The sequence below is a fragment of the Sus scrofa genome, chromosome 14, assembly GCF_054392235.1.
Source record: "Sus scrofa isolate SSC_HxYL_T2T_F1_AM1 chromosome 14, Sscrofa_HxYL_maternal_Yorkshire_Landrace_v2.0, whole genome shotgun sequence".
In the NCBI taxonomy this organism is placed as follows: Eukaryota; Metazoa; Chordata; class Mammalia; order Artiodactyla; family Suidae; genus Sus; species Sus scrofa.
In genome coordinates this window covers 85,684,262-85,704,747 of record NC_139396.1, presented here as the reverse complement: position 1 = coordinate 85,704,747, position 20,486 = coordinate 85,684,262, and the positions used below count along the sequence as shown (strand labels likewise).

The following is a 20,486-nucleotide window of genomic DNA, read 5'->3' as shown; positions in this document are numbered from 1 at the left end:
TCATAGTGGTTCGACTGTCATAGTGAAACATCTCAAGTTTTCATTCATTTCATCTCACAGACATAACACCCAATGGCCTGATTTTAAACAAAACCTGATCATCAGGTGGTCTAAGCTTAAGAAATGTCCTCAAAAATAAGGAATTTTATTTTTGATGATGTCTTTTCCAGAATGCCTTTCATTGATGTTTTTAGCCATCTTGCCTGTTCTTAAAAGTGCATGCATTAATATTCTTTTATTCATCTCATCATCATCTCCCACCCTTGAACGGTTAACTGTAACTACAACAGCCTCCGCTCCTTCAGTTCGGATAGGTCTTACACCTTGAACAGAAGCTCCTACGCCCGGGACAGCATGATGATCGAAGAACTCCTGGTGCCATCCAAAGAGCAGGTATGCATCCTTCGCAGAATAATCTCTCATCGTTAAACTTTCACGTGTATGATCGAATCACGCTCTTGGTCACACGGTGAGAACTCTTATTTCTGCATGTGTGATATAACATTTGTAAGTCTTCCTGTCCTGCCAGTTAAAGAAAAAAATCAGTGTTCCACAAATGAACCTCCTCTGCAGACCCATCTCTGAAATCCCACAGAGAGGCACTTTGAAAGCCCTGGGAAAGGCATGGATAACTTTCTCCTTTCTAGGCTAAATCTTGCCATGTTTTAAAGAGTTAATAATCATCTGTAGCTAAAGTCACTGACATTATCCACATGGATGTTTGATTTTTCTCAACAAACTGTGTATGCACAGTGGAATTTGCTGACATGGTTTTCAGCAAGTTAAAGATTAGATTGGTCACGTTTTTGGTCCCTTAGCCTGGGATGGGCCTTTTCAAGGTGTTGCCGGTATTCTGCTTTCTTCCAGAATCTCTGCTAGGATCATTTGGTGCTTATGCAATGTCTTCTTTCTGGTAATGGTGGTTAAATGGAGGTTGGTTAAGAGGTCCTAGCACCAGAGTCCTGCTGCGTATGTGCTCAGAATGGGTCATTATTCTAGAAACACACAATACATGGTTTTAAATATGCAGAGTCAGGATGAAATGTGTTATGGTCAGGGTAATGATGAATGAAACCATTTAGGCTATAAAACTACTTTGGAAGATGGCTTATAATATTTAGCAATGTCAATAATTGGTGAAATCATGCTGGACTTCTTGATTCACTACATAATGAAGGTAAATTGGAGCAGATAAATAAGTGATAGACACTTATTATCACCAAAATAAAGGTCGACCAGCAGATAGTCAGACCGTGGTTGTTCCCACCTGTCTGGAGATGCCGACCTCCAGACTCACAGGTGTACGTCGTGCTTCATAAAGACCTGCAGTGCCTAGTGTAATGCTGTATACTCTCTAGAACATTCTTTGCAAGCCTTACAGAGGTGACTATAGTGGCTCTTCAGTATTTGGTCAAACAAAACACCCTTTGTAGAGTGATTGTAGGGGCATGCCATGGTTTAAGTGGGTGTTAGCACCAGAGGAAGTACTTGGCTTAAACAATGAAGCTAAACTTTTAGGTGTAAAGTGTGGCCCCAGGTATTAGTTGAGATTTTCTGAAGAACTCTCTGCTTGGCTGTTAGCTGTGGTCATTATCCTAGTTGGGTAATCCTGATCTCTTTATGGTCTCAATTGAAGTGGAATGTTACTGGATATATTGGTAACACTTAGAAATGTCAAAATACCTGAAATTTAGAGTTCCTTTGTGGCTCAGTGGGTTAAGGATCCAGCATCATCACTGCTGTGGCATGGGTTTGATCCTGGGCCCCTGGACTTCCACATGCTGCTGATGCAGCCAAAAAAATGAATCCAAAATAAAACAGAAAAAAACAACATAGCTAAAATTCTCTATGCTCTAAGGAAACCCCATAAAACTTACAAAATTGCAGGTGAAAGGTGATCCCTTGGTTACCAGTAAAACATTGCTGTGAGGTAGCACATATGCCTAGATCTATAATGGAGTAGCAGGTCCTCGAGTGAACCTAACTATGGCTGATATTTCAGAATATATACTTGTTTGGGGGCAAGCACCTGAAATGGGGACCACCACTACCCCCATCACCATGACCGCATCACTGCCACCATCACCACCACCACCACGATTATCATTATGACCTCACCATCACCATGACCCCCATAACTCCCCATCACCATAACCCCATCACTGCCACCATCACCTCTCCCACTACCATCACCACCACTTTTACCGCCATAGTTACGCAACCTCTCAGTTTCTGCACATCAGCCTTAAAGTAAAATTTAAATGTTTGCGATGCTACAAGGCTATAAACACTTTTTTTTTTTTTTTTTTTTTTTTTTTGTCTTTTTGCCATCTCTTGGGCTGTTCTTGCGGCATATGGAGGTTCCCAGGCTAGGGGTCGAATCAGAGCTGTAGCCGCCGGCCTAGGCCAGAGCCACAGCAACGCGGGATCCGAGCCCTGTCTGCAACCTACACCACAGCTCACAGCAACACTGGATCCTTAACCCGCTGAGCAAGGCCAGGGATCGAACCCACAACCTCATGGTTCTTAGTCAGATTCGTTAACCACTGCGCCGCGACAAGAACTCCTATAAACACTTCTAAGGATTCTCATACCATGACCTGTTAGCTACTACCAAGATTTACTTACTCAGGTAGAATGGCAGGGCAGCGTTTACCCTGAACGAAAGATTTGTGAAAAGAAATGAAGGCTAGAGAGAACTTTCGAGGTAAAACTGATCTTCTTTTGTACACTTCGTTACTAACTCAATTTCATGGATACCGCTGTGGACATCGCAGACCCTCCTGTAGACCAGTCAAAAGAAAGCAGAGCTTAGGACACACTGAAAGCAATACAAATAAATCCTAAGTTAATAACTGCAAAAGCAGGAAGTTGCTTTCTTTAATGGCCACAAAGAATCCATGGTCTGACAGGCATTTCTCATGGAACTAGTGTGTTTAGTGAGCACATTACATGACTCCATGATAAATTCACCAGGGATTTGGAAAAAAAAAAAAAATATATATATATATATATATATATATATATATATATATATATATATAGGAGCTCGTGTTGTGGCTCATTGGGTTAAGGACCCAACATTGTCTCCATGATGAGGCAGGTTCAATCTCTGGCCTCGCTCAATGGCTTTAGGAACCAGAGTGCTGCAAGCTACAGCATAGGTCACAGATGTGTCTGGGATCTACTGTTGCTGTGGCTGTGACATAGGCCTCAGCTGCAGCTCCAATTCGACCCCTAGCCTGAGAACTTCCAGATGCCACAGGTATGGCCCTAAAAAGAAAAATAAAGGTATGAAAAGTACAAAGACATCTTAGGAATAGTTAGGGGCACTTGGAAATGTACTGGCTATACCGTTAGGAAATTATTGATCATTTTCTTAACAGTGATAATAGTATCGAAGCTATACAGGGAACTCTCTCTCTTCCAGGGGGTATGCATTGCTGAAGTTTTTAGGAATGAAGTAATATTTAAGTCAGACATTTATTTTCTTCTTTTTTTTTGTCTTTTCTAGGGCCACTCCCGCAGCATATGGAGGTTCCCAGGCTAGCGGTCTAATCGGAGCTGTAGCCACTGGCCTACACCACAGCCACAGCAACACCGGATCCTTAACCCACTGAGCAAGGCCAGGGATTGAACCCATATAACCTCATGGTTCCTAGTCGGATTCATTAACCACTGAGCCACAATGGGAACTCCAGCCATTTATTTTCTGTGGTTCTGCCAAGAGTCCTATGTGTAGAGGGAGAGAAAAAAAAATCAAATATGGCAAAATATTAATTGTTGAATCTAGGTGGAGTATATATGGGTATTCCTTATATAGTTTTTTCAACTTTTGTATTTGTAAAAAAATTAAAGTAAAATGAAATAAAACTTGGAGGAAAGGGGAAAATAAATTCTGAAGGAGATGGAGTAACTTATTTAGTCCCTAGTGTCTTATTCACTATAGAAGAGAAAGAAAAGGCTAATTCCTCAAAAGAGAAGCTTTAAGAGAGGAGTCTAGTTCCACTGGCCATTGACTCATGAGAAGCATTTACCTCAGAAGTGCATTGGAACATTTTTTTTTTAATTAAGGGACAAAATTATTAGTTTATGTCTATCATATCCCCAAATTGGCATATATAAATTTCAAAACAGTTTCTCCACAGTATTGATTTTATCTGAAAGCATGTGAGCACCCTTAAATATTTAGAATTCCTAAAGCAATGACATATGACTTACTGTCAGATTTAAAACTGCCCTGTCTTTGCCCAGTTCAAGTTGCATTGACAAGGTGAAAAATGAATAAAAATTAACTCACTGTGAGTTTCTTTTCTTTTTATTAAACAAGAGTAGAGCTCACCCATACAAAGCAGAGCTACCTCTTTATTATCCTGCTGCTGATTAGTCAGTTTGCACATTAACCACAGTTAAAGTACAATTGAGACCCAAGATAATTAGCACAGGTCTGCCAGCCCCGTATTCCTAAGAACCTGTGGTGATTTGAAGGCAGGTATGGAGGCCAGAGCTGGGGAGCCAGGCTGAGAGAAGGAAGCCCATCCCCATTCTCTGCTGGGCCTTAACATGCTTAGTCTCTAAGCCACTTAATCCCCCTTTGGATACCAGGAGGGGACTCTTTTGTACTGTGCTGTTGGGTTATCAGTGGACTCCGTATTCCTCTACCTTGTAATCAAGAGTCACCTGCAGATATACTGCTGAAAATGTATATGTAATAAATCATGTCTCGTGTTTGTCAGAAGATTTTATTATTGAAGGCAGTAACACCCAGCCCTGACTCCTTCTGAAAATCACCTGGAGAACCTTTAAAGAGATGATTGGTCAGTTCCTGATTCAGGGGGTCTGAGGGGCGTGGGCTTGAGATTTTTAAATGGGCCCAGAGTTGAAAGGCACTGATTCCAAGTTAGAATTCTTTTATTTTTTCCTTTTTAAAGCCATAGCACCCATGGCATATGGAAGTTCCTGCACTAGGAGTTGAATCAGAGTTGCAGCTGGGGCCTACGCCACAGCCACAGCAACTCTGGATCCAAGCCACATTTGCAACCTATGTCATAACTTGCAGCAGCACTGGATCCTCAACCCACTGACATGCCAGGGGTCGAACCTGCATCCTCACAGACACCATGTTAGGTTCTCAGCCTGCTGAGCCACAATGGGAACTCCCAAGTCGGAGTTCTTAATTGTGGGCATAGTTTGGAATCATCAAGGGGCCCTTTGGAGATAAGATGCTGATGGAATTAGTCTCCCTGGCTGGGTTCTTGGATTCATGTGTTTTTTTTGGTTTTTTTTTTTGTTTTGTTTGTTTTGTTGTTGTTGTTGTTGTTGTTGTTGTTGTTTTGGGCTGAAGTGTGCAGCGGCTTGATGATGGATCTTAGTTTCCAGACTTGGGATTGAATCCAGGCCACAGCGGTGAAAGTGCCCAGTCCTAACCACTAGACCACCAGGGAACTCCCTGCATCTGTTTTTTTTTTAAAGTTCCACAGGTGATTCTGGGGTGTACCTCCAGTTAGGAACCACTGACTTAAAGCAGCTCTGGCTGGCATCTTTTTGTGTATTGGTCAGTCAACAACTAATGTATTTGTTTTAAAAGCTGAAATTTTATGTATCTGGATGTCTTAGGGCAAAATCTGTGCTTGGAATCATTGCTTTCCAAATTGGAGGTAATAATGAAAAGAGATTACTATACACTAAAGCCTGTTTGTCTAGGATGAATATAATAGGCAGATTCTTTGATTTCTTCTGACATAATTATTAAAAGCAGCTGTCTGATGGGGCTTAGGTAGTTGCCTATGTGATCCAGATCCACCAGTTCGCATTACATAAATGGAATGCGATTCACAGGATGCTTGCAGTGATGGTGTTGAAAATATCTCCTAGGAGATCCTGTTGTGGCTCAGCAGAAGTGAACCTGACTAGTATCCATGAGGATGCAGGTTCGATCCCTGGCCTCACAGCGTTTCCATGAGCTGTGGTGTAGGTCACAGATGTGGCCCTGGTTGAGCATTGCTATGGCTATGGTGTAGGCCAGCAGCTGCAGCTCTGATTTGACCCCTAGCCTGGGAATTTCCATATGCTGCAGGTACAGCTCTAAAAAGACAGAAAAGACAAAGAAAAAGAAAACATGTCCTATACTGTGCCAGGCACTATTCTGAGTGTTTGAGAATTCACTGAGAATAGTTTTGAATTGACTCCTTTAGATCTCACAAAAGCTCTATGAAGTTATCACCCCATTAAAAAAATGAAGATGAGTTCTCTTATGATGTAGCAAGTTAAGGATCTGGGGTTGTCACTGCAGTGGCTTGAGTTGCTGCTGTGGTACAAGTTTGATCCCTGGCCCAGTCACTTCCATATGTCAAGGGTGTGGCCAAAAAAAAAATTGAAGAAACTGAGGCACAGACAGCTGATATAACTTGCCCCAGGGACATAGCTGGCAAATGGCAGAGTCACTGGCCATCTGGCTCCAGGCTGCTTCCTTTTAATACTACCCCGCTGTCTGTCCGCACTGCCAGTGAGAGAGCCCATAACTTGACATTCTGGCCTCCAGGATCTCAGACTTCTTAACAGGGGTGGGTGTTGTACCATCATCTATATCCTTTTTTTTTTTTTTTTCCTTTTTTTGCCACCTCATGCAGCGGAAGTCTTAGATCCTAGACCAGAGATTGAACCTGGGCCACAGCAGTGGAAACACCATGTCCTAACCACTAGACCCCCAGGGAACTCCCCATACCATCATCCACATCCATATTTTCATCATGATAGGTTGTATTTAGACATGTGTTCTTCATTACGCTTATTTGTATTCTAATAATAAAAGTTCTTACTGAATGTGCTCTAAAAGGAACTGACAACAGGTCCAGCTTATATTCAGCAACACTTTATGAAAATGATGGAGAAAATGATTATACTAAAAACTATAACATATAAGGCATCATTAAAAAAATGGAAATATGGAGTTTCCGTCGTGGCACAGGGGAAACAAATCCTACTAGTAACCATGAGGTTGCAGATTTGATCCCTGGCCTTGCTCAGTGAGTTAAGGATCCAGCATTGCCATGAGCTGTGGTGTAGGTCACAGATGCGGCTCAGATCTGGTGTTGCTGTGGCTCCGGCATAGGCCAGCAGCTACAGCTCTGATTAGACCCCTAGCCTGGGAACCTCCATATGCTGCAGGTGTGGCCATAAAAAGACCAAAACAAGAAAAAAAAAAAAAAGAATGAAATTTTTGACCTTTGCTTAGATATGAGGTGGAAGCTCTAGTGTTCTAAAAATATTTTACAAGCTTCCCAGTCAATTACACTTCTTTCAATGACCCTGGAAGTCATTGGGATGCACACTGTAGGCAGAAACAGTCAATTCAGTGTGATTTCTGATAGTTCTTCAAAGATGAGAGAAGAGTTATAAATCACTAGGAACATGGGTTTTCACCTGTAGACACCCATCCCACTTTAGGTGGCAGTGACAGGATCTGATGATCAAACCCTTATGCCCATCCTTTTCTCAGCCAGTGTAGTTTAAAAGGGGCCGAGTCCCTTCCCACTTCTCTGCCAAGGATGGGCCTTGAATCTGGGCATTCAAAGGATTCCTCTTCCTAGGTTATAGTGATTACAGGAGGGCGAAATATAAAATCTAAGCCAATTTAACGAGACTTTGTCTGCTTTCAGGGTTGCTAAGCAGTAAAGGTGACATAAACCCGAAACTGGGGACAGGGGTGTGGAGCATGAGAAAAAACAATTCCTATCATCTTTTGAGCTATGGCTGGATTCAGCCACACCTGAAGCTATACCACTCAGATTTTCCCACTGTATATATAAACTCATAAACTAATCTTAGTCTCCCTGCCCCATGTTTAGCCAGTTTCATTTGGATTTCTTTCCTCACTAATCTGCTTGCACTTGGTGGTGGCCAAACCTGGCATGAACAACCGCATCTCAAAGCAACATGGGAAGTCTTCTAGCATCTTGAAGGACAGTGCCACCTTGAGGTTCTCTTATTTTATGCTTTTTCTCTATAAATAAATCTCATTTTAACTAAATAAAAAGAAAATGAGCTGGGATGTAAGAGACTAGCTATAAACCTGGGTATTGCCAAGCAAAACTCTTAGAAAGGGGTTCTTGGCTACTTGGCCACGAAGGAATGATCCACTTCCATTTCCTTTCAGTTCTGTTGATACAGAGGCATTGCGTCTATGGAAAGAGGGAAGGGAGGCAGCTGGCCTTGGGGCAGAGGGAGTCAGGGTGGGGGACAGGTGGGAGGGGGGCTGTCTCTCTCTGATTAGATTGCTTTCACTTTGCAGGCTTCCTTTTTCAGAGCAGATTTGCCCCCATGGTTTCTGTCTGAGGGGACTAGTAGCAGGGCTTCAAACAGTCTTTGGTGTAGAAAGTTCATCTAAAGTAGTGTGTGAATACTTGCACTGGCTGTTGGAATGGTAACTGGGGAGATAATTCTGGAGTCAGTATTGGAGGCCTCGGTATAGCTGCCCCATACCTGGAGGCAGTTGTCACCTCTTCTCATTTGTCTCACACCATAGGCTCATTCCAGATCCTTTGAGTTGGGCTTGGTCTTTTTTGAGGCTAAGGATGACCTCATGTGCTGTTTACTGCTTGATATATTAGCAAGAATGTGAGAATTGGAGAGTTCTGCAGGTGAAATTCATGTATATTTGTCCAAGACCTATGCACTTGTCAAGGACCTCATAATAAAAAGGAAGAACCCAAGGCTGGTTCTGCTGATAATCTTCCCTCCTCTCCCTGCCCACCCCATTCTATCCCCGCATGCCCCTTCCCCCTTATCAGCAGATTAACCTTCCTGTTTCTTTCTTTTAAGCTCATTTCTAAGGGGGCTCTTAAATATGTGCATGGTGGCAGAAGGTAATCAGCCTGGGATTAAAGATTTGTTAGAGATAGTCTCTTGGACAATAAGCACCTTTGACAGGTGACATTTAATACGCTGCTTTTTCCTCTTCAAAGTGCTTTGCCAGCACTACTCAGCTGATCCATTCAACACCTCTCCAGATTGGTCAGCAAGATTACAGATTTTTCTTCAGGCGGAGAGGTTGGGCTATGACTTCCTTAAGGTAGTACAGTTTGTTTGACATCTTGAGCTGAATGTTGATGTGTTTGCCCTTGGCTTCTGTGTTGATTGTGATTCACCTTCTCTTATTGAAGTTGGTAGCTCTATTATCGTGAAGCCAATCAGATTTGAAAATCCAGAGTTCTTGTGGCTCAGCAGGTTAAGAATCTGACTAGTATTGATGAGGATGCAGGTTTGATCCCTGGCCTCGCTCACTGGGGTAAGGATCTGGCTTTGCCGCAACCTGCGATGTAGGTCAAAGATGTGGCTCAGATCCATTGTTGTTGTGGCTGTGGTGTAGGCTGGCAGCTGCAGCTCCAATTCAACCCCTAGCCCAGAACTTCCATTGTCGCATGTTGTGGCCATTAAAGAAAAAAAGAAAGAAAAATGAATGTCTAAGAGCAATAAAGAAAATTGAGGAAAGGGGAATTATTTAAAAAGAAGAAGGAGAAAGAAAAAAAATCCCTAAAACCCGGTCTCATTTTGTTTTTGTTTTAGGTTTTTTTTTTAAGAGCCGCACCTTCGGCATATGGAGGTTCCCAGGCTAGGGGTCAAATTGGAGGTACAGCTACAGGCCTACACCACAGCCATAGCAACACTGTATCAGAGCCATGTCTGCAACCTACACCACAGCTTATGGCAATGCTGGATACCCAACCCACTGAGCAAGGCCAGGGATTGAACCCGTGTCCTCGTGGATACTAGTCGGATTCATTTCTGTTATGCAACAATAGGAACTCCCCAGACTCATAATTTGTTTTGTGTTCTGGTCTCAAATAAGTCTTAGGGTTGATTTCATAAAAAGAAATACTTTGGAAGAAAAAAGATCTGCTTCAGTAAGCTTTTAAATTTCGAATTTTTATTTTGCTACTTGAATCAGATTTTCTTTGATAGGATCCATTTTTAAGGTATCCATGGGAGTTTCCACTGTGCTGCAGTGGGTTAAGGACCTGACTGCAGTGGCTCCAGTCTCTGTGGAGCTCAAGTTCAATCCTCCTCTCTGCCAATGGGTTAAAGGATCTGGAAGGTCACAGCTGTGGCTCAGATTCAGTCCCAGGAACTTCTATATGCCATAGGTGTGGCCATAAAAAAAGAAATGATACCCACATTTTTAAGGTGTCCATGATGTTTTGATATATGTGTACATTGTGAAATGGTTTCCATAGTCAAGCTAATTAACACATCCATCACTTCCCGTGATTACCAATTTTTGGTGTGTGATGAAAACCTTTGAGATCTGCTTGCTTAGCAAATTTCTACTACATAACACATTGCAGTTACCATGCTGTGCATCAGGTTTCCAGAATTTATTCATTTATAACTGAAAGTTTGTTCTCTTTGATCAGTATCTCCCCTTTTCCTCCAACCCCTAGCCTATGGAAACCACCATTCTATTCTGTTAGAATTAGACTTTTTTTTTCTTTTTAGGGCTACACCCGTGGCATGTGAGGTTCCCAGGCCAGGGGTAAAATAGGAGCTGCACCTGCTGGCCTACACCACAGCCACAGCAATACCAGATCTGAGCCACATCTATGACCTACACCACACACAGCTCATGGCAATGACAGATCCTTAACCCACTGAGTGAGGCCAGGGATCAAATCTGCGTCCTCACAGAGACAATATCGTGTCTTTAACCCGCTGAGCCACAATGGGAACTCCATAGATGACTTTTCTTTTAAGATGAAATCCATTTCTTTCTCTTTTTTTTTTTTTTTTTGTCTTTTTGTCTTTGTCTTTTCCAGGGCCACACCCATGGCAAATGGAGGTTCCCAGGCTAGGGGTCTAATCAGAGCCATAGCCGCCGGCCTACGCCAGAGCCATAGTAATGCGGGATCAGAGATGTGTCTGCCACCTATACCACAGCTCACGGCAACGCCGGATCCTTAACCCGCTGATCGAGGCCAGAGATCAAACCCGAAACCTTATGGATGCTAGTTGGATTCATTAACCACTGAGCCACAATGGGAACTCCTGGAATCCATTTCTTAAAAAGAATATTTCTTCATAGTTGTAGATATCCACACAGACCTACTTTCTGTTTCAGTAACAATTTTCTGTCTCACTCAGTATCTGCCATACCTGCTACACATTTTGTTAAATGAATCGCCTCATTCCATGCTTTGAGCCACCTTGTGCCCTGTGTATTATCGTTACCACTTTACAGACAAAGAGACTGGAATTGAGAGGAGTATTTTACTTGCCCAATATCACATTAGCTGTCATTCAGTCACAGAGCTGAGAATAAAACTTAGATCCGCTGCTTGAAGCCATTCTGCTGTGACCACTAGGCCGCAGTGCCACTCTAATAAGCAAAGCATGGTGGACCTGAGTAAAGCCCGTACACCTGGAGGGGTCGGTGTTCAGACAAGTGTGCCTGTGTTTGTCAGTGAGGCTGTTTGTCACAGTGCCACTCTTGTTTGTTAATCTAGCTGGCTGCTTCCAATAACCTGATAAAACATATACAGTCCTAAAAAGCTACATAAGGGGCTGCCATATTATATAAATTTAAGAAACAAATTCAACTTAAAAAAATCTGAAAATATCCAGATGATTATTATCTGTGCATAGCAGTTTAGGTGTTTTTTTCTTTTTCTTTTTGGACCACCCCTCAGCACATGGAAGTTCCCAGGCCAGGGATCAAATCGGAGCTGGAGCTGTAACCTATGCCACAGCTGCAGCAACACTGGATCCTTAACCCACTTACTGTGCCAGGCTGGGGATCAAACGGCTGTGTCCCAGTGCCCCAATGCCCCAGTGCTCTAGAGACATTGCTTATCCCATTGCACCACAGTGGGAACTCCTTAGGTGGTTTTTTTTTCTTTTTTATTTTTTTTGGGGGGGCTGCACCCATGACATGTAGGATTTCCTGGGGCAGGGACTGAACCCCGCACCATAACAGTGACAATGCTAGGTCCTTAGCCCACTGAGCCACCAGGGAACTCCTACATAGCAATTTAGAATTTTCAAATCCCTTTCACTTTACTTGGGTCATTCTTTCTCATATTGAGTTGGAGCAGTTGATATCATTCACCTGTTATTCAACTCCAAAAATGGAGATCAGTGAAGTGTTTCTTTTTTTTTCCCTCCCCCTTTTCAACCACACCTGCAGCATATGGAAGTTCCTGAGGCAGGGATCAAATTTGAGCCATATCTGCAAACTATGTCATGGTTGCAGCAACACTAGATCCTTAACCTACTGTACCAGGCCAAGGATCGAACCAGCAAGGTCACAGAGACAGCCAGGTTGTTGACCCACTTTACCACAGTGGAAACTCCAGGAAGTTTATTGCCTTGCTATTCATGGGCTATAAAGTGATGGATCCTGCGTCAACCCAATTATCTTTTTTCTGTCTGCAGGGGTCTGACCCACATGGGTCTCCCTGTCCTCGCTCTGTCCAGTGTGTGGCCATGAGATGAAGTTATCCTTGACAAGCCTGTGCTTTCCCGGGCTCCCAGGCTGGTTACATCATCTAGCTATTTCTTTTTCTTTTTTTTCTTTTGTCCTTTTAGGGCTGTATATGGAGGTTCCCAGACTAGGAGTTAAATTGGGGTTACAGCTGCTGGCCTATGCCACAGCCATAGCAAGGCCAGATCTGAGCTTCGTCTGCAACCTGTACCGTACCACTCAGCAACGCCAGATCCTTAACTCACTAAGCGAGGCCAGGGATCAAATCTGTGTCCTCATGGATATTAGTTGGGTTTGCTACTGCTGAGCCACAACCGGAACTCCCTAGCCGTTTCCTTCCTACATCGTGGGTGCAGTTTTTCAGATTAGATGCACTGGCTTTTCCATGTGTAACCTGCTCCTGTGAGCTCTCCCTGAGGTCATTGACATTAACATAGCAAGGCCACTGGTTCCTCTGCAGGACCCCCTGCTGCTGGCTGCCAAGGGCAGCAGAGCTGACAGACAAGAGCCTTAACTGGTGTCACACCCCCAGTGGGTAGTGTGGTGTGGTGTGGATAGTCTGCAGCCTGGAAAATTAGCCAATAGTGGAGCCGATTGGTTTCTTTCTTTTCTTGATATGCAAGGAATTCTTGCCTCCTGCCTCTTTTCTTCTGTGCCTGGACATTTATTTCCAGACCCGGACATTTGAGTGTTTCCTCACTGGGGAGACCAAGGTGTACTTGTTCTCCTCTTTCCTGTGATGAATGGAGCTAGTGAGAGACTATTTCTGGAAAGTATGAAGCTCCCAGAGGCAGTGATGTCATCATGAGTCAGGCTTTGGGCTCTATTGAATAATGTTCATTTGGATTTTAATAGTATCCTTGACGTCACTGCCAAGATGAAAAATGATTTGATTACTCACAATCAGTTTTGACGTAGGAGTAAAAGGTCTTAGTAAGTCAGTGTGAACTTTGACTTAATGTAGTGTTTTATTAAAGCTACTCAGTGCTGGGTATGGACTTTGTATTGTCAATTTTTTTTTTTTTGTCTTTTTTTTTTTTTTTTTTTTTTTTTTTGCTATTTCTTTGGGCCGCTCCCGTGGCATATGGAGGTTCCCAGGCTATGGGTCAAATCAGAGCTGTAGCTGCTGGCCTACGCCAGAGCCACAGCAACTCGGGATCCAAGCCACGTCTGCAACCTACACCACAGCTCACGGCAATGCCGGATCGTTAACCCATTAAGCAAGGGCAGGGACTGAACCCGCAACCTCATGGTTCCTAGTCAGATTCGTTAACCACTGCGCCAGGACGGGAACTCCTGTATTGTCAAATTTTTGAAGTCTCTCCTTCAACTTCAGTTTCCTCATCTTTAAGATGGTGATATTTTACTATTACCTCCTTACAACAGACTTGTGGTTGCTGTGGTGGGGTAGGGGATGGATGGATTGGGAGTTTGGGATTAGCAGATATAAACTATTATGTATAGAGTGGATAAACAAAATGGCCCTGCTGTATAGGACAGGGAACTATATTCAGTATCCTGTGATAAACCATAATGGAAAAGAATATGAAAAAGGTGTGTGAGTGCGTGTGTGTTCATATAGACTCACATAATTTATATGTCCATAAATACATGTATATATGTATACATATATATAAATAACTACATCAGGAGTTCCTGTCATGGCTCAGTGGTTAATGAACCCGACTAGTATCCATGAAGATGTGGGTTCAATTCCTGGCCTTGCTCAGTGGGTTGAGGATCTGGTGAGCTGTGGTGTAGGTCACAGACACAGCTTGGATCCCGAGTTGCCATGGCTGTGGTGTAGACCGGCAGCTACATCTCCAATTTGACCCCTAGCCTGGGAACCTCCATATGCTGCAGGAGCGGCCCTAAAAGACAAAAAGACAAAAGGAAAAAAAGAAAAAGAAAAGTAGAGATGACCACACCATGCCAGCCCTGGCCTGGGTGCCAGATTTCTGATACGCATTTTCATTGAATCTCCGCATCACTCAATCATCAATTTGAAAATGAAGAAACTAAGGTGGGGAAAGGTTAAGAAACCTTCTAAGCAACATAAAGTAATGCCGGAGCATCTCCAAAGGGGCTTTGAGTAAATAAAGACCAAGAAAGGTCAAAGGCAGAATATCTCCTTTCTTCCTGATGGAGGCTGGATTGAGGGCTGGCAGAGTGTCTGAGCCATGTGGGCCTGGTAACTGGACCCCTGGAATAAGCAGACCCCCTGCACCCTGTGGCAGCAGAAGTGACCCAGGGCAAGCAGCCCCCCTCTCAGGGTTTTGCTTATGGGACCAGAGGAGGATGTCTGCCCTTTGTGACCAGACTCAAGCCTGTGAAAATGAAAGCTAGATCTGAGCAGCTTTTCCAGCTACCTTTCCCAAATCAACCCCTCATAAATAAATTAGTACATATTTCCAGGGCTAAAGTAAAAATAAAGAGACAGGGAGAGGCCCACAGTTACACAATTGAGTTGCCGTTCCAAAATGGAAAACTCAGGAGTGGGAAAGAAGTACTGTCTGTCTATAAACAAATGGCAAAGACCATTTCTAATCCAAGTCTGTGACTCAAGTCTGAATGCAAGCTTTTCCTTTAAGCCCTGGGAACACCCCCCTACGTGCTATGGGAAATTTAAAATCCATCTCTAGTTCATCTTGCTTAAAAAATTTTTTTTGTCTTCACTTGCAGCATGCTGAAGTGCCCAGGCCAGCAATAGCACCTGTGCCACAGAGTGACCTGAGTCGCTATAGTGACAACACCAGGTCCTTTGCCCACTGAGTCACAGAAAAAGTCTTTTAGTTTTTGGGGGATTTTTTGAGCCGTACCCACAGCGTGCAGAAGTTCCAGGGCCAGGGATTGAACCCATGCCACAGCAGTGACAACACCGAATCCTTAACTGCCAGGCCACCAGGGAATTCTTTTTTAACCATCATCACGTGTCTTTTTAGGGCCATACCCATGGCCTGTGGAAGTTTCCAGGGTAGGAGTTAGATCAGAACTTAGCTGTTGGCCTACACCACAGCCATAGCAATGCCAGATCCTTAACCCACTGAGTGAGGCCAGGGAGCAAACCCGCATCCTCATGGATACTAGTTGGGTTCATTAAGCACTGAGTCATGATGAGAGTTCCCACATGTCATTCTACTGGTCATTTTTTTTTTTTTTTTTTGCCACACTGCTGGCATGTAGAAGTTCCCAGGCCAGTGATCGAACATGTACCATAGGTGCAAGGTACAATCTGTGCCACAGCTGCAGCAACACCAAATCCTTAACCCGCTGAGCCACAAGGGAACTTCCGTACTGATCATTTTAAATGTCTTTTGGGTCAGTAACCAAATGGAGGATGAGCTTTTCATGGTCCCATGGTCCCATGCACAATCAAATGTCAGAACATTTTGGATATTCATATTGTTTATTAAAATAAGTAAACAGGTCAAATTTCACATTTCAGTTTTAAGGAGATGGTAGTCTGTAGAAGTAGGTATTCAGAGACAGGGAGCTTGGAATTGGAGCTACCACTTTATCTCTTTAAAAGCCGTAGGTTCAGGTGAATAGCTTATTTTGTATGTAGATGGATGCCCTGTAGCAAGAGCATTTTATTGGTCTGTATTTAGGTTATTAAAAATTGCTCAGTTTTCCCATAAATCTATGCAAAACTCAATGGGGAAAAAGAACAGAAAAATATTGGACATAGGGCTCACCATTTTGAACAAGTCTATGTATTCATTATGCATGTGTTCATTTGTGTTTTGGCAAGGTTCCTATGAGGGGCTAGGGCTTGCAAAAGTCAGGGAGTTAGGAAGAGACTCAAAGCTCTGTGGGATCCCTGCTTATGGCCGCCTGCAACCTCAATCAATATTACATGATGGCGATGACACCTTTTTGGGTGATATAATTCACTGTTTCAATAATTAATGTCGCCAATGCATGTGTCTAAGAGAACCAAAGGTAAATAATTTACTGTAATTACCAAAGAGAAGTGATATTATTTATTTATTAGAACTTGAAAAAAAATGGGCCCTTGGTTGACAAATAACCTTAGGGTTCCCAACGTAGGAATTGTCATTTGCTTAAAAAAAAGAAAGTGAGTGGCACCACCTAGTTTATGTTACATATTCTGCCCCACTCTGAAGGAGGGTTGGTTGGGGTTTGTAAAAGTCAGTAAAATTGGTAAATGGGTCAGACTAAAACCAACACTTAATCTGTGGTTAGTCCAAAGAGAATTTGGGGGAGTTCCCTGGTGGCTCAGCAGGTTAAGGATCCAGCATTGTTATGGCTGTGGCATGGGTTTGATCCCTAGCCCTGAAACTTCTACATGCTGTGGGCATGGCCAGAAGAAAAAAAAAAAAAAAGAATCTGGGAACTTTATGAGGTGATGTATTGCTTTTTGGGGGTTTAAGGCATTGGTTCTATAAACTCTTACGAACACCGATAATCGAATACTCATCCACCAAAGGTGTCCCCTCTCACTGAATGCACAGAGAGCTGCTTCTCATTCATTTTTGTGTTTTCCTAGGACGAGGTAGGATGGTGACTTGCACCTAAGTGCTCTACCAATTATTTTTCAATTTGATTTTCAGGGCTATTTTTTAAATTTTGTAATTGACAGTAATTTTTTAAATTTAAGTTTTATTACTATCAAAGTTATACAAATAAGTCATGCCCTTTATTTATATATTTATTTATTGTTATTAAAGTGTAGTTGATTTACAGTGTTTCAATTTCTGCTTACAGCAAAGTGACCCAGTCATAAATACATACATTCTTTTTCTTATTATATCTTCCATCATGTTCTGTCCCAAGAATTGGATCTAGTTCCCCATGCTGTACAGTAAGAAAAAGCCATGTCCTTTTACGGGACATACTTGTGAGGATTAAAAAAAAAAAAGAATCCCCGTATGCCTTCAGCCCCTAGCTTCTCTCCAGAGACAACTCTCTTAGAGTAACTTTTGATGACTGGCTCTCTGTGTAATGGAGGGCTTACCGTCCATGATTTCCACTGAAGTAATAAGCCTGGGACATTTCACTGGAAAACCCCAGAGAAGACTTACCATTCTCTGCCTAAAGTCTCTTGTCCTTAACTGTCGGGCTAGGAGACCAGTAGAGGAAGGCTGGGTTTGAACATTTGGTATATGCACATTCAGTTAATCTCCACTTTCATTGTGCTGCCTCTTACCTTCTAATCTTCTGCCTCTGGTCTCTACGCCTCTAGTCTTCTGCCAGGGTTGATGGGGTGAGTTGCTTGGCAACTGATAAACCATTGAGAGGGTGTTGGGGAGCAGATCAGGTTTTAGAGTGACTTTCAACCAATCCTTGTTTTTCTGTTGATGTCTTTTATTATTCTTTCTGTGTGTGTGTATGTCTGGAAGATGCTTGACTGTCATTTTACTGGGATTTTAGTAGAAAACAGATCTTCAGTGGAACAAAAATTGAGAAAATATTTCATTTTTGGTCTGTGAGAGAATAGCTTTCATCAGATTTGGAACAGGCTTAGCCATTCTCTCTTCAAACATAGCCTCTGCCTTATTTTCCTCTTCTACTTCTGAGAGTCCAATCAGACATATATTAAAACCTGTCACTATGTCCACATGTCTCATACTATTTTCTGTATTTTCCATTTTTTTTTTTTTTTTTTTAATCTAGGAGTTCCCTATGTGCCTTAGCAGTAACAAACCTGGCTAGTATCCATGAGGATGCAGATTCGATCCCGGGTCTTGCTCAGCAGGTTAAGGATCTAGCATGAACTGCAGTTTAGGTGGCAGATGTGGCTCAGATCTGGCATTACTGTGGCTGTAGCGTAGGCTGACAGCTATAGCTCCATTTCAACCCCTAGCCTGGGAACTTCCGTATGCCACATGTGTGGCCCTGAAAAAAAACAGAAAAAAAAATCTACTCTTCATTTTGTGTATTTTTCCATTTACACTTCCAATTTACTAAACCTGTTTTCTGTTGTGTCCAGTCAACAACTGACATTATACTTAGAACTGAACAAAAGCCTATTTGTTTCTTGCTTATGTATATTCCAGTGCTCTGTTGAATTAGCCACGTTTTAGTTTCTTTTCTCTTTCCTATTTTCTTAAACATACAAATCATAGTTATTTTGATAACTAGAATCAAAATTTTATTAGCTTACTTCGAAATGCAGGATGAGGAGTTCCAGCTATGGCACAGTGGGTTAAGAATCCGACTGCAGCAGCTCAGGTTGCTGTGGAGGTGTGGATTCTATCCCCACCCAGCCAGTTGGGTTAAGGATCCGGCATTGCCACTGCTGTGGCATAGTTGGAGCTGCAGCTCAGATTTAGTCCCTAGCCCATATGTCACTGGTGTGGCCCTTAAAAAAAAAGGATGAACTGGAAATTTTTTTTTTCTGTTTTTGTTCATGTGCTCTGGCCATGCCAGTTTTTCATTGCATGCTAGACATGATGTATTAAAAAATTTGTAGGAGTTCCCGTCCTGCCACAGCAGAAACGAAACCAACTAGGAAACATGAGGTCGCGGGTTCAATCCCTGGCCTTGCTCAGTGGGTTAAGGATCTGGCATTGCCATGAGCTGTGGTGTGGGTCACAGACAGGGCTCGGATCCCATGTTGCTGTGGCTCTGGCGTAGGCCGGCGGCTACAGATCCAATTAGACCCTTACCCCGGGAACCTCCATATGCTGTGTGTTCAGCCCTAGAAAAAAGACAAAAAATAATAATAATAAAATGGCAACAAAGGAATTCCCATTGTGGTTCAGCGCTTTAAGAACCTGACTAGTATCCATGAGGATGCAGGTTCGATCCCTGGCCTCGCTCAGTGAGTTGAGGATCTGGTGTTGCCAAGAGCTATGGTGTAGGTCACAGACGTGGCTCAGATCCTGTGTTGCTATGGCTGTGGCGTAGGCTCCAGCTGCTGCTCTGACTTGCCCTTTGCCCCGTAGCCTGGGAACTTCCATATGCTGCAGCCCTTAAAAAAAGCAAAGAAAGAAAGAAATCTAAAAAATGGCAACAGAAGGCTTAGCTCTGAAACATCTTCCCTCTCCAAGGATAGCTCCTCTAGTTCTCTGTGCCTGTTGGTCTCTGCTACCTGCAGAGGTGACTTCCATACTTACCTGGTTTGCTTGGCACAGCACTAGGCTGCTGCTGGTGACTCACCTCACTTAGAAACAGAAGTCCTCAAGATCGAATTTTTTTTTTTTTTTGCTTTTTTAGAGCTGCTCCTGCAGCATTTGGGGATTGCCAGGCTAGGGCTCCAATCAGAGCTACAGCTGCCAGCTTTACACCACAGCCACAGCAATGTGAGATCCGAGCCTCGTCTATGACCTATATTACAGCTCACGGCAACACCAGATCCTTAGCCCACTGAGCAAGGCCAGGGATCAAACCCGTAACCTCATGGTCCCTAGTTGGATTTTTTTCCGCTTGGCCACAATGGGAAGTCCAAGATTGAATTTTTTATTTTTTTTATTTTTGTGTGTGTGTTTTCTAGGGCCACACCTGAAGCATATGGAGGTTCCCAGGCTAGGGGTCTAATCAGAGCTGTAGCCGCCAGCCTATGCCAGAGCCACAGCCATGGGGAGTCTGAGCTGCATCTGTGACCTACACCACAATTCGTGGCAACACCAGATGCTTAACCCACTGAGCAAGGCTAGGGATCGAACCTGCAACCTCATGGTTCCTAGTCGGATTCGTTAACCACTGAGCCATGACGAGAACTCCCAAGATTGAATTTTTTATATTTTAATTTATTTTTTTGTCTGTACCCTCAGCATATGGAAGTTCTCAGGGCAGGGGTCAAACTCACACCACAGGAGCAACTGACCTGCTTCTATGACACCAGATCCTTAGCTCACTGAGCCACCAGGAAACTCCTGATTTTTACATTTTTACTTTGACATTTGGAAAAGAATTTTATAAGTGCTATAGGATTCATTTAGGGATTGTTGAAGTACTTAAAATCATGGTTAGAATTACTTCCGGGACAGTCCTTTTGTCATGCTATACTCAAGATGATTTCTTAAAAGATGGAAACAACACAGCC

General features: G+C 43.1%; 1 protein-coding gene across 53 annotated transcripts in view; it reads left to right on the top strand.

Annotated features, from left to right (window-relative positions):
- The window catches only part of ANK3 (ankyrin 3), a 777,589-nt gene that overhangs the window by 669,224 nt on the left and 87,879 nt on the right, over window positions 1-20,486 (top strand). For 44 of the 53 annotated variants that reach the window (NM_001445066.1, NM_001445067.1, NM_001445068.1 and 41 more), the window contains 1 exon segment: window positions 291-393. In NM_001445066.1, coding sequence (NP_001431995.1) covers window positions 291-393 — 103 coding nt within the window. 53 annotated transcript variants of the gene reach the window in all.